The sequence below is a fragment of the Procambarus clarkii genome, chromosome 20, assembly GCF_040958095.1.
Source record: "Procambarus clarkii isolate CNS0578487 chromosome 20, FALCON_Pclarkii_2.0, whole genome shotgun sequence".
In the NCBI taxonomy this organism is placed as follows: Eukaryota; Metazoa; Arthropoda; class Malacostraca; order Decapoda; family Cambaridae; genus Procambarus; species Procambarus clarkii.
In genome coordinates, this window is record NC_091169.1 from 32,204,726 (window position 1) to 32,217,879 (window position 13,154).

At 42.1% G+C, this 13,154-nt stretch overlaps 1 protein-coding gene across 1 annotated transcript in view; it reads right to left on the reverse strand.

Annotated features, from left to right (window-relative positions):
- LOC138366801 (ionotropic receptor 21a-like) overlaps window positions 1-5,479 on the reverse strand; it is a 145,189-nt gene extending 139,710 nt beyond the window's left edge. Inside the window, exons 1-4 of the mRNA XM_069328085.1 lie at window positions 5,333-5,479; window positions 4,874-5,011; window positions 2,881-2,989; window positions 2,394-2,588 (exon numbers count right to left, since the gene is read on the reverse strand). Coding sequence (XP_069184186.1) covers window positions 2,394-2,588; window positions 2,881-2,989; window positions 4,874-5,011; window positions 5,333-5,479 — 589 coding nt within the window. The remainder of the gene's footprint in view (window positions 1-2,393; window positions 2,589-2,880; window positions 2,990-4,873; window positions 5,012-5,332) is intronic.
- Between the last annotated feature and the right edge of the window lie 7,675 nt (window positions 5,480-13,154).

Genomic DNA, 13,154 nt, shown 5'->3' on the forward strand with positions numbered 1-13,154 from the left:
GTGGATTCAATATATAACTTATTTAAGAATATTCTAAACAAAGCACAGGAACGTAGTATACCATACAAATTGAATAGATCGAATACTAATGACCCAAAGTGGATAACAAAGAATTTGAAGAACCTTATAGATAAAAAGAGAGCTTGGTACAAAAGGATTAAAAATGGGGAGGTCACTTTAGAACAGGAATTCGTACAACTGGTTAGAAATGTTAAAAAAGAGATAAGGAAAGCAAAAAGAAACTATGAAGTTCGCATAGCATGGCAAGCAAAGACAAATCCTAAAGGATTTTTTCAGTTATATCGTACTAAGACTAGGGAAAGGATAGGTCCATTAAAAACTGAGACAGGTCAAATAACAGATAGTGATGAAGAGATGAGTAGTATTTTTAATAAATATTTTGTATCTGTATTTACTAAAGAGGAACTTAACAATATGCCTTCAGCCGAACAAGTCTATGTGGGTGGGGACGAGGACAGGTTGACGAGTTTAGCAGTTACCAGGGAGGATGTTCTTAAACAAATAGTAAAACTCAAACCAAACAAATCCCCAGGGCCGGATGAAGTGTTTGCCAGGGTGCTTAAAGAATGCAAAGAGGAGCTTTGTGACCCACTGTCAACCATATTTAATAAATCAATAGAGTCAGGCAGAGTGCCAGAGTTTTGGAAAGTTGCTAATGTGATACCAGTTTTTAAGAAAGGAGATAGATCACTTGCGTCTAACTATCGACCAATTAGCCTAACGTCTATTGTGGGAAAGTTACTCGAATCTATAATAGCAAGTAAAATTCGTCTTCATCTTGAAAAACATAAATTAATAATTGAGTCGCAACATGGTTTTATAAATGGCCGTTCATGTTTAACAAATTTGTTATCTTTTTATTCTAGCATTGTTGAGGCAGTTGATAGTGGTAAGGATTGCTATGTTGTGTACCTTGACTTTAGCAAAGCTTTTGATACAGTGCCACATGAAAGACTGATTAAAAAGATAGTCTCATGGTATTGGGGGTGCTATATTAAGCTGGATTAGGGTATGGCAATACCAAAGGAAACAGAGAGTTAGTATAAATGGAGTCAAGTCAGAGTGGGAAAATGTTGTAAGTGGGGTGCCTCAGGGCTCTGTCCTGGGACCTCTGTTGTTTATAATATATATAAATGATTTAGATTCAGGTTTGAGTAGCAACATTTGCAAATTTGCCGATGATACGAAAATCGGTAAGGAAATTAATTCGGAGGAGGACTCACTATCACTTCAAGTTGATCTAGATAGGGTTTTGAAATGGTCGAAGGATTGGCAGATGCAGATAAATGTAAAGTTCTGAAGTTAGGTAATGATGAGAGGGTTACAAGATACGAGCTAGATGGTGTTGAGATTGCGAAGTCGAATTACGAATGGGATCTGGGAGTTATGATTAGTAAGAATTTAAAACAAAAGGATCAATGCATAAATGTTCGTAATAAGGCAAATCGGACACTTGGATTTATTAATCGAAGCGTTAGTAACAAGACACCTGGTGTGGTTCTTAAGCTATATCTTGCTCTGGTTAGGCCCCATTTAGATTATGCAGTTCAGTTTTGGTCGCCGTATTATAGAATGGATATAAATTCACTTGAACGTGTCCAACGTAGGATGACTAAGTTAATTCCCCAAATTAGAAATCTTTCATATGAAGAAAGATTAACAAAGCTTAAGTTGCATTCACTGGAAAGGCGAAGAGTTAGGGGTGACATGATAGAGGTTTACAAGTGGATGAATGGACATAACAGGGGGGATATTAATAGGGTATTAAAAATATCAACACAAGACAGAACACGAAACAATGGGTATAAATTGGATAAGTTTAGATTTAGGAAAGACTTGGGTAAATACTGGTTCAGTAACAGGGTTGTTGATTTGTGGAACCAATTGCCGCGTAACATGGTGGAGGTGGGGTCCCTCGATTGTTTCAAGCGCGAGTTGGACAAGTATATGAGTGGGATTGGGTGGTTATAGATAGGAGCTGCCTCGTATGGGCCAGTGGGCCTTCTGCAGTTATCTTGTTCTTATGTTCTTATGTTTTGCAGGATTTGCTTACTGCTATGCCGAGGCGCGGCTGGTGCGTAGGTTAGGGGAAGTCTTAATCTGATCTATTATCAGATCGATGTTCCACTTGATTCCATTCTCCTCCACAAATTACTTAATATACACAATTAGGATGTAAACCTGAAGAACTGGAAAACTTCTAATTTAGATACATGCACCTAAAAGACAGGAAATATTTATTAAGTGAATATCCCCCAAAGTTTAAAAATACCAGATTATTTTTTGTGTAAATATAAACATATTGACCAATGCAAGAGACAAACAACACCAATTTGATAGAGGGAGAGAGAGATTGAGAAAGAGTTCCTGACCCATGAGGAGCATCCAGACGTGCAGAGTGAAGGGGAAGGAGACGGCCATCCAGGCAGGGAGGAGCCGGGGGGCGGGCGTGAGGAAGCAAGCACGCTCGAAGTCAAAAGGGACGCTGAAGGTGACGTATCGTGCTCGCACCTCCGTCAAGAACACGTTACCAATGCCCATCTCTGCTTCGTCCTTGTGTACCTGGCCTAAAACGTGGCACTTCGTCAGAGAGGTCGAGTCACACTAGAAATTATAATACATCTTTCCATGGGGAGAAAAAATTGCAACTTTTTTAAATAATTTAATGAAAGCTTGGATACATGTGGTAGATGGCATGATTACGTTGTAAAATTATCGGTCCACTAAGACAAAGACTAATCTCGTGGTGCTCTGTAATTCATTCGATGAAAAAGTTACTGGTTGTTACAGGCTTCAGATTTTAAAATTAAGTTCGACCTGAATTTTTTGGTGAACTGAACAATGACAAAATTGTCTTACCGACCATTCCAGTGAAGGTGCCATTTGGGAGGAGTGTTCCCCACATGTCTTGTCCCGGGCTGTAGAAGACTGGGGTGAAGTTGAGAGCCTCGCCCAGCGCATTCACCACCTGTATACGTCAACACCACACACAACGTGTTGTGGGGGTGCAAACTCAAGTGAGTGATACCGAAAATTGTGATTCGATGGTCCTCTTCCAGGATTACAGATATCAATTGTACGTTAATTACAGGTGTAGAATGCTCTAGTAGCATAAATGATTTCGTATTTAACACTTTCGACATGTTAATGGAGTGTATATATGGCTATTAGGCTGGACTTATATATGTTTTATCAGATCAACGGCTAGGATTATTCGACAAAAATGAGTCAGTCACCAAGTCGACTGACATCACGTGTTTTTTTTTCTAACTCACGCACTCAATTCGATTAGGTTACGTTTGGTGTGGATAGTTTAGGTTATGTTTAGTTAAGTTAGATTAGGTGTGGCCAAGCAAATAAATACTAAAATGTTTGTCGTGTGGGGAATATCCAACATACATCGCACACGGTGAATAAGTACCGTGTAACACAAGCTATAAACAAGCACAAATATAGCTACCTCATAAGCCGGTTACAGACACTTATCCTGCCTTACTGAAGCAAGAATAAATATAATGACCCCAAATAGAAAGAGGATATATATATTTTGGAGATCTAATTATACTTTATTGTATGGTTTGTGATAATATTACTGACATTTCTGTGTTCGAGTTGAGGCAAAATAACCGTTGTTTGCCAGACACAAGAGAGTAGCACACACAGAGATCACACTAACGTGATGCATCAAATGAACAAATCCACAAGGGCCGTGACGAGGATTCGAACCTGCGTCCGGGAGCATCCCAGACACTGCCTTAATCGACTGAGCTACGACAGGGTAAAAGGGTTGAAACCGAAGTTCTACTGAACTACTCGGGTGCAAAGGGGGGTTGTGTAAAAGCCTGGTTTGTGCCTCGAAGAGGCTACGGGATCCAGTAAGTTCAGTAGAACTTCGGTTTCAACCCTTTTACCCTGTCGTAGCTCAGTCGATTAAGACAGTGTCTGGGATGCTCCCGGACGCAGGTTCGAATCCTCGTCACGGCCCTTGTGGATTTGTTCACAAGAGAGCAGGGCATGAACTTGTCTCATTCCAAACACGTACAAATGTAGTTTCAAATAGTGGTAACACATATCGATGAAAACGTTAAGTTCAGTGTTGGTCTAATATTGTTTCTTGGCATATGAATACGCTAGTGCAAAATTATAAGTAATATCATCCACAAAAGACCTTCTTTTTGAATCAGTGCATCTTCTATGTGGCACCAAGTAAGAAACTGACCATAACATTAATATCTTTGAGAAAAACTGTAGGAGTCATGACGAGGATGCCAACCTGTTCATTTGTTACTCCCAGCGTCCTAGATCACTACATCACGACATGGTCAAAATCAACGCAACCTGGGATTTTATCGAAGCTTCATTGAAGGGTTCTGAGGCTTCAAACTGAAACCCAATCAGGGTTTCACGCATTGTCTCCATGCACTCTGACTTCTACCTTCTGTAGGATTCAGTGGAATCCCAGGCTGCATTGATTTGTACCGTGTGGTGGTCAAGTAGTCTGGGCCGTTAGCTTAGGTTCGAGTCCACTTCATGGCTCCAACTAATATTTTTTTTCATTTTAATTTCATTGTGCACTAATATCTTTGATAATGAAACACATGAACATCTTACCACAACATTTGATTTTTTATCATATTGCTTCACAACTATTTTCTAAATCTCTCTCATTGTCAATTGTTATTTATGTCTTCATAAATGTGATATTTAAATGATTAGTAAAGCTTTACTCCAAATTAATATTTAATATTATCATCATGCAGCATTTTGTTGACTGCTGCAATGTATCAAGAGAGGAAACATTCATGTAGTGTGGCCTTAGTTAATATGGGAATACTGTGTTAACGAAGCTCACTTTGACGTCGAGGCCAGAGACGTTGAAGAGGAGGCCTTGTTCGTCCAGGTGAAGGGCTTTGTCGTCCAGGTGTGAGAAGACAGAGGGGGCGTGATCAACGGCAAGGACGCGCAGTCTCTGCCCGCTCAAGTCAACCACCTACACATACACACACACACAATAATAATAAATGGGTAAACATACAAATATTGATGTATATGTATGTCGATATGCAGTCTCATACAACGAGAACAAATCGACTTCTCCACTAAGTGGAGAAGTCGATTTGTTATTATATTATAAATATATTATATTATATAATAATATATTATATTATAATACAATATATTATAAATATATTGATAAATATTAAGAGAGTGGTAAATGACAGACACACTAATATCACTGAAACCACCACCACTACACCAGTGTGGATAAATACATGAGATCATGAACACATTTAAACAAAAAATGACGCACTTCCTTTTTTGGAAAGAAGTGGATGTTACTGAGGAAGGCTCCGTCTCTCCAGAAAGTGAGGAAGCGAAGGTTCGTCCTGGAGTAGAGCTTGTGGGTGTACACGGCCAACTCTCCCTCGCTGCCACCAGGTCTGTACACAATACACATAAATATATGTTCACAATAAATACCTAACAGGTCTCTATGTAACGCCAAATGTATGAAGTGCAATCTGAATTGCAATGTTCCACATGAATACGCAAGAAAAGACGCTTTACACAGCTAGATAATGCTTTCAGAGAATACATCCCTATTAATGTATCATATGCTTGGCTAGGTATAAAATGCACAAGTATGTATCATATATATATATATTTATATATATATATATATATATATATATATATATATATATATATATATATATATATATATATATATATATATATATACATATATATATATATATATATATATATATATATATATATATATATATATATATATATATATATATATATATATATATATATATATATATGTCGTACCTAGTAGCCAGAACTCACTTTTTGGCCTACAATTCAAGGCCCGATTTGCTTAATAAGCCAAGTTTTCCTGAATTAATATATTTTTTTCTAATTTTTTTCTTATGAAATGATAAAGCTACCCATTTCATTATGTATGAGGTCAATTTTTTTTTATTGGAGTTAAAATTAACGTAGATATATGACCGAACCTAACCAAGCCTACCTAACCTAACCTAACCTATCTTTATAGGTTAGGTTTGGTTAGGTAGCCGAAAAAGTTAGGTTAGGTTAGGTTAGGTAGGTTAGGTAGTCGAAAAACAATTAATTCATGAAAACTTGGCTTATTAGGCAAATCGGGCCTTGCATAGTAGGCTGAGAAGTGCGTTCTGGCTACTAGGTACGACATATATATATATATATATATATATATATATATATATATATATATATATATATATATAACTGAAAACTCACACCCCAGAAGTGACTCGAACCCATACTCCCACAACTGGTATGTACAGGGACGCCTTAATCCGCTTGACCATCACGACCGGACATAAGGAAGTGATAGCCGAGGCTATATGAACCACTTCCCCGCCGGCACTCGGATGGTAATCTTGGGCATAGCATTTTATCAAATCACCTCATTCTTTGGGGCACACGTGAGGAACACAAATGCAAACAAGCCTGAATGGTCCCCAGGACTATATACAACTGAAAACTCACACCCCAGAAGTGACTCGAACCCATACTCCCACAACTGGTATGTACAGGGACGCCTTAATCCGCTTGACCATCACGACCGGACATAAGGAAGTGATAGCCGAGGCTATATGAACCACTTCCCCGCCGGCACTCGGATGGTAATCTTGGGCATAGCATTTTATCAAATCACCTCATTCTTTGGGGCACACGTGAGGAACACAAATGCAAACAAGCCTGAATGGTCCCCAGGACTATATACAACTGAAAACTCACACCCAGTTTCTCACAACCCAGGGTGTGAGTTTTCAGTTGTATATAGTCCTGGGGACCATTCAGGCTTGTTTGCATTTGTGTTCCTCACGTGTGCCCCAAAGAATGAGGTGATTTGATAAAATGCTATGCCCAAGATTACCATCCGAGTGCCGGCGGGGAAGTGGTTCATATAGCCTCGGCTATCACTTCCTTATGTCCGGTCGTGATGGTCAAGCGGATTAAGGCGTCCCTGTACATACCAGTTGTGGGAGTATGGGTTCGAGTCACTTCTGGGGTGTGAGTTTTCAGTTGTATATAGTCCTGGGGACCATTCAGGCTTGTTTGCATTTGTGTTCCTCACGTGTGCCCCAAAGAATGAGGTGATTTGATAAAATGCTATGCCCAAGATTACCATCCGAGTGCCGGCGGGGAAGTGGTTCATATAGCCTCGGCTATCACTTCCTTATGTCCGGTCGTGATGGTCAAGCGGATTAAGGCGTCCCTGTACATACCAGTTGTGGGAGTATGGGTTCGAGTCACTTCTGGGGTGTGAGTTTTCAGTTGTATATAGTCCTGGGGACCATTCAGGCTTGTTTGCATTTGTGTTCCTCACGTGTGCCCCAAAGAATGAGGTGATTTGATAAAATGCTATGCCCAAGATTACCATCCGAGTGCCGGCGGGGAAGTGGTTCATATAGCCTCGGCTATCACTTCCTTATGTCCGGTCGTGATGGTCAAGCGGATTAAGGCGTCCCTGTACATACCAGTTGTGGGAGTATGGGTTCGAGTCACTTCTGGGGTGTGAGTTTTCAGTTGTATATAGTCCTGGGGACCATTCAGGCTTGTTTGCATATATATATATATATATATATATATATATATATATATATATTTAGGGGTACCACCACTGGTTTAATTAAAGGGACCCACATCCTCGAAGAAGAAAATAAATAGTGTTCAGAGAAGACCTTGTGGATTCTCACTGAATACTTTAATCTTTTCCTCTCCTACCACCCCTATTATTTTTTTTATTTTTTTTTTATATGATTTTATTGCAATGCTACAGTTTACAGAAAACACACACTTATACAACAATATACCAATCAGTGTTCGAAGACCTCGTCCAGCTCCTCGGGGGTCGGGTGCGTACCCAAGATACAGCACGCATTTCCCCTCTGAACAGCGACACTGAGGCGCTGAAACATAAAACTGGCCGCTCTTGGGTCTCTAGTCTTTCCAATGAGTTCCTCGCCCAGCTCCTTCAGGAACTTAAGTGCACATTTACCCCAGGCGCCCAGAGTCTCAGAGCCTATTGGCACGAACCTGTAACAACGTTCTAGGTCCCTGTACTTGTTAGTTTTCTGGGTCTCCCTGAAGGTGGCCGCCCCGCCTCCCTCAGCTGCGCTGTAAGGTAGATAGGTATCAGCCAATGTGGATGCACACGTGTAGTCCCATACGACCTGTTTACCTTCCCTCCACGGCTGCAGGGTGACTCCATCTGGGCGTTTTTGGCTGTTGTCAGGTCTGCACAACTGAGGTTCCCTTTGTGCTGGGCATCCAGCTGAAGCCAAACTTCTCTTGATGATGTCATTGACTGCTTCATGTCTGGCAATCTTTCCCTGTGTCTTACGACAGATGAGACCATGGCTGCCGTATTGGTCTGCCCGTGCATGGCCGCAAATACACCGGTGCTCGGTGGAGATAGGGGCGGCAAGGCGCAGAGCAACACCAATACTTAGGGTCCGATGGTCCAGGCGGGTGCCCAAGGCGGAATTAGGGACTGCCAACAGGAAGTCCCCGGCATGGGGCGCTTGCACAGCTAGAAGACGCGCTTTGTCCTTCCTGGAAGCTGCCTCCAGCAATGATGTGGCGATGTTCTCCACTATGGGGCTATGCCATTTGGACTGTTTGCAGTCATTTGGAAAAGTCGGTCGAGGATGAGAGTTGACGAGAGTGTCCCACTGACCGGCTCCTTCCGCGAATTTGGGATCATGAATCCCAATGGAGTCTCTTAGGTGTTCAGGTAGTATTTCCTTAACTAATTCACCTGTTGCACTGGTCGAAGATATATATATATATATATATATATATATATATATATATATATATATATATATATATATATATATATATATATATATATATATATATATATCAGGATTATGCCTGAACGGTAGAAGTGAGTGCCCTCAAAGATACAAAGCCAGTGTTCTCAATGCTTATATTCGTCGAGCGCTTACCCACTGCTCTGAATGGAGCAACGTGAGTAGAGAGTTTGAAAGAGTAACTCAGGTATTGGTGAACAACGTTGGATATAGCAACGCGGAAATAAACGCTGCTATAAGAAGACACTTGGACCGTTGGTATAATCCAGAACCTAGAACAGAAACCACAACACCTCCAATAAAATTATATTACAAATCAACCATGCACAGTGAACATATAAAAGAGGAAAGAATAATGAAAGAAATAATCCGTAAAGGAGTAAAAAGCACTACTCCTAACCAAAACATAAACCTGATAATATTCTACAAAACCAAGAAGACTTCCGAACTCCTTATCAAAAACAGCCCGAAGCCGACGGAGAACCCTCTACAGCAGTCAAGCGTTGTATACATGTACACTTGCCCCCACGAAGGATGTAGCCTTCAATTTAAGTACATAGGTATGACGTCGACCAAGCTGACGAGGCGTTTGACATGCCATCTTCACTCCGGTGCCCCTAGGAATCACATGAGACAAGCCCATGACATCACTCTAACAAGAGAAATGTTGAACAAGAATACCTGCATAATAGACAAAACCCAAGATGCAAGAAGATTACAAATTCTTGAGGCAATTCACATAAGAATAGAACAACCTACCATGAACACCCAAATCACGGAACTATTTACTCTACCCACCATGAGAGTAAGGACAAGACCAGAACATAACGATGCCAACACAGAAGACAATGTCCAACATAACAGGCCAATTACACTGGATTAATCTTTGTGTTTAAATAGGAGCTGCCTCGTATGGGCCAATAAGCCTTCTGAAGTTACCTCTATGTTTCACCTCACATTTATCCCTTATGTATCCCCCATGTTTTCACCTTTATTGTGACAGGCACGCTGACTTTGTCTCCAGTAGCACAGAGCATCACCTTCACTCACCAGACCACTCCACAAGTGATCATTTGAATTTCATCATGGAATTCCAATTGACTTATAATCGATCCAGCAATGCTGCTCAGTGTAGGAAAAGACCATCGATAATGGATACTAGTTCCGAAAGTGACGGCGAGTGGCATCACGTGAATAAGGCTAACAGGACAAGTCACTCCATGACGACCCATCGCCCATTAATCTCTCCAGCTTCTCCAGCTCTCCCAGCGCCTCAGACTAGATCTACGCTTCCAGTCTTCAAAGTGCAGCACACGGAAGGTAAGTCTTCCTACGCTACTGTAGTGGACCTGGAAAAAGAGTCCCCCTAGCTCCAGGTCAGAGCAAAACCTAATCTCAAAGGAGAATACATTCTGAGGCCTAAAGACGAGTCGGCCGCTACGATTCTAAAAAATTACGCAAAATGTGAGGAACTGAAACCAGAGGATAAAATAAGTAAAATCATTGTCCTCCACTATCCCTTGCATATGGCCCTTGGCCATCTCGAAAAGCTGAACTATGTGGTGTCAGCAGAGAATGCCAAGTACGAACCACAAAACAGGAAACTCGACAAGTCCTTCTCACAGTAAGAGGACGGATCCCGGAGAAACTTGACCTTGGAATCTGGGGCGTGTTCCAACACAGGCCTTACACCCCAGAACCCCTAAGATGCTTTAGATGTCAGAGATTTGGGCATCACAAAGATGGCTGCCAACACCCAGTGAGGTGTGGAGTCTGCAGCCAGCCCCATGATACAAAAACATGTATTGATAAATTCAAGGCAAACCACCCTGTTCAGGCAAAATGCCCAAATTGTTCCAAGGCACATCACGTCTGGAACTTGAAATGCCCTGAAAGGCTCTAAAGGCTTCAAACGAACCCCACCACGCCTACAGCGGAGCCGAAACCCCACCAAAACGAATACCAGCTCCCATGCCCACTAAAACCGCGTGGAGTCTACCCATTCAGGAAGAGGGGGCACACGGCCCTTCACCATCGGCCATGGTGAAGGGTGAGAAGACAGTACAGGACAAAAAGAAAGATGGAGGACACAAGAATCATGTTCAAAGCAGTCGGCCTCCCATTTCATCCAGCAAGCACACTGGGGCCAATAGGAGTAGCAATTCCAGTGTCAAAGTTACCACCGAGAAGGGTCTAAAAGCCACTAGGCCCCAAACCTGCACAACATTAAATAGTGCCCCCACTGAACTGGACGCTCTCTGGCCAATGCTCAAAACTTTGGTCACTGAGTTGATCGAATGTCTGCTGTCTTCACATGGAATCAAGCAAACCACAGAGACTCGGAAGACAATTGAGCACAAGCTCAAAAAATTCGAAGATGTAATATCCACACCGTCAAGACAGCAGGGCAGGAGACACCCCCATAAAAAGCAGATAGAGTCCAGCTCGTCGGAAAGCGACATTGATGAGTCAATTTTAGGTCCACTAAGAACCTATACACCAATTGCAACTTCCATGGCGTGTTCATCAGACTCCATGGATACCACGGAATTATCAGCAAATTCCAAGAACCTAGAGGTCTAAAGATCCTGCAATGGAATGCGCAAGGACTGCGCACTAAATTGCAACACTTGCAATGCATAGCAGCAACCAAGGGCATAGACATCCTGATACTACAGGAGAGCTTGCTTCGAGCCGGATTAGAACCTAAAATCTCAGGCTATCGAGGCTTCTTCCTTCCATGGATCAATGGGCAATCCAGGGGATGTGCAATCTATGTAAAATGTGACCTGATCTCCAAATCCATAACCAGCCCACCCAATTGTGGAGCAGGGACAGAGGTAATGGGAGTCACCATTGAGCTAAGACACGACAAACTTGAAGTGTTCAATGTGTACAGGTCTCCACAAGCCGAAATGGATCTCTCTGTGTTATTTGGACACGCGACAACAACAAACACAATCATTTGTGGAGATTTTAATGCCCATCATCGATTGGCACTGGGCTCGAACAGAACAAATGAAGCCGGCATACACATTACACATCTACTGGACCAGCTTCCAGAAATACAAATCCTAAACAAGAATGAACCTACCCACATCCAAGGAGACAGATTAGACCTAACCTTCGTTTCAGCCTCCCTAAGAGATGCAGCAACATGGTCAGTTGAGCCCACACTAACAAGCGACCACTATGGGGTCCAAATTGATCTTCAGTTAGACCTACCCACCCCACCTCCGCCTCCATCTGAAGCCTGGAACTTTGCTTTAACAAACTGGGACCGATTTCAAAACCTCATTTCAGAGTGACAAAGAAACTATGATCTTCCAGAAGACATTAATCAGGCAGAACAAGAATTTGTCAAAGCGATTCAAAGTGCAGCCAACCACTCAATCCCACTGAAAAAACAGTCCACCGGACACCATAAAGATCATTGGTACTATTGCGAACGTGTCAAAGAACTCAACCATAGACTCAATAGAACAAGAAAGCTATACAAAAAGCAGCCAAGTGACTGCAACAGGATCTTACTTTGTGAGGTCAAGGAACATGTACATCGAGAGACCAGACAAATAAAAGAACAAAAGTGGCAGGAATGGTGTTCACACCTGAATGAACACACCTCTCTCGGAGAGATGTGGCAGCAAATTCACCGGGCCAAAGGGAATAAAACACCTAAAGCTCCACACCCTAAGGATCCTCAACAGGAAGCCGAAGTACTGGCAACCAGGTTTGCAGAGAGAGCAGCCAGCAATCAACTTCCACCAGATGTATTAGCAGTACAGACCGGACTAGAGGAAGAAAGGTGGCACAGAATCCTTACAGCATGTGAAGAAGTCTCTGACACTAATGCCCCCTTCACACTGGATGAGCTCAATCGGGCTAAGAAAAACTCCAAGGATACATCCCCTGGAGCCGATAAAATAACCTATAAAATGATTAGAAACCTCGGCCCAGAGGGAGACGCTGCATACCTAAGGTTAATTAATTTAGCCTGGACTTCTCAAACTAGACCTTCTGCTTGGAATAGAGCAGACATAGTGCCGATCCCAAAACCCAAAGATCCAGCTAATCCCAGGCCCATCTCTCTCCAAAGCTGTGCAGCCAAGACGGCTGACAGAATGGCACTCAACAGACTGGAGTGGAAAATGCCTAAACTGCACCATGATATGTATGCCTATAGAAGAGGGGTTGGCACAGTGGAATGTATTACAACTCTGTTAGCCCACTTGAATGACAGACCAGGAATGCTGG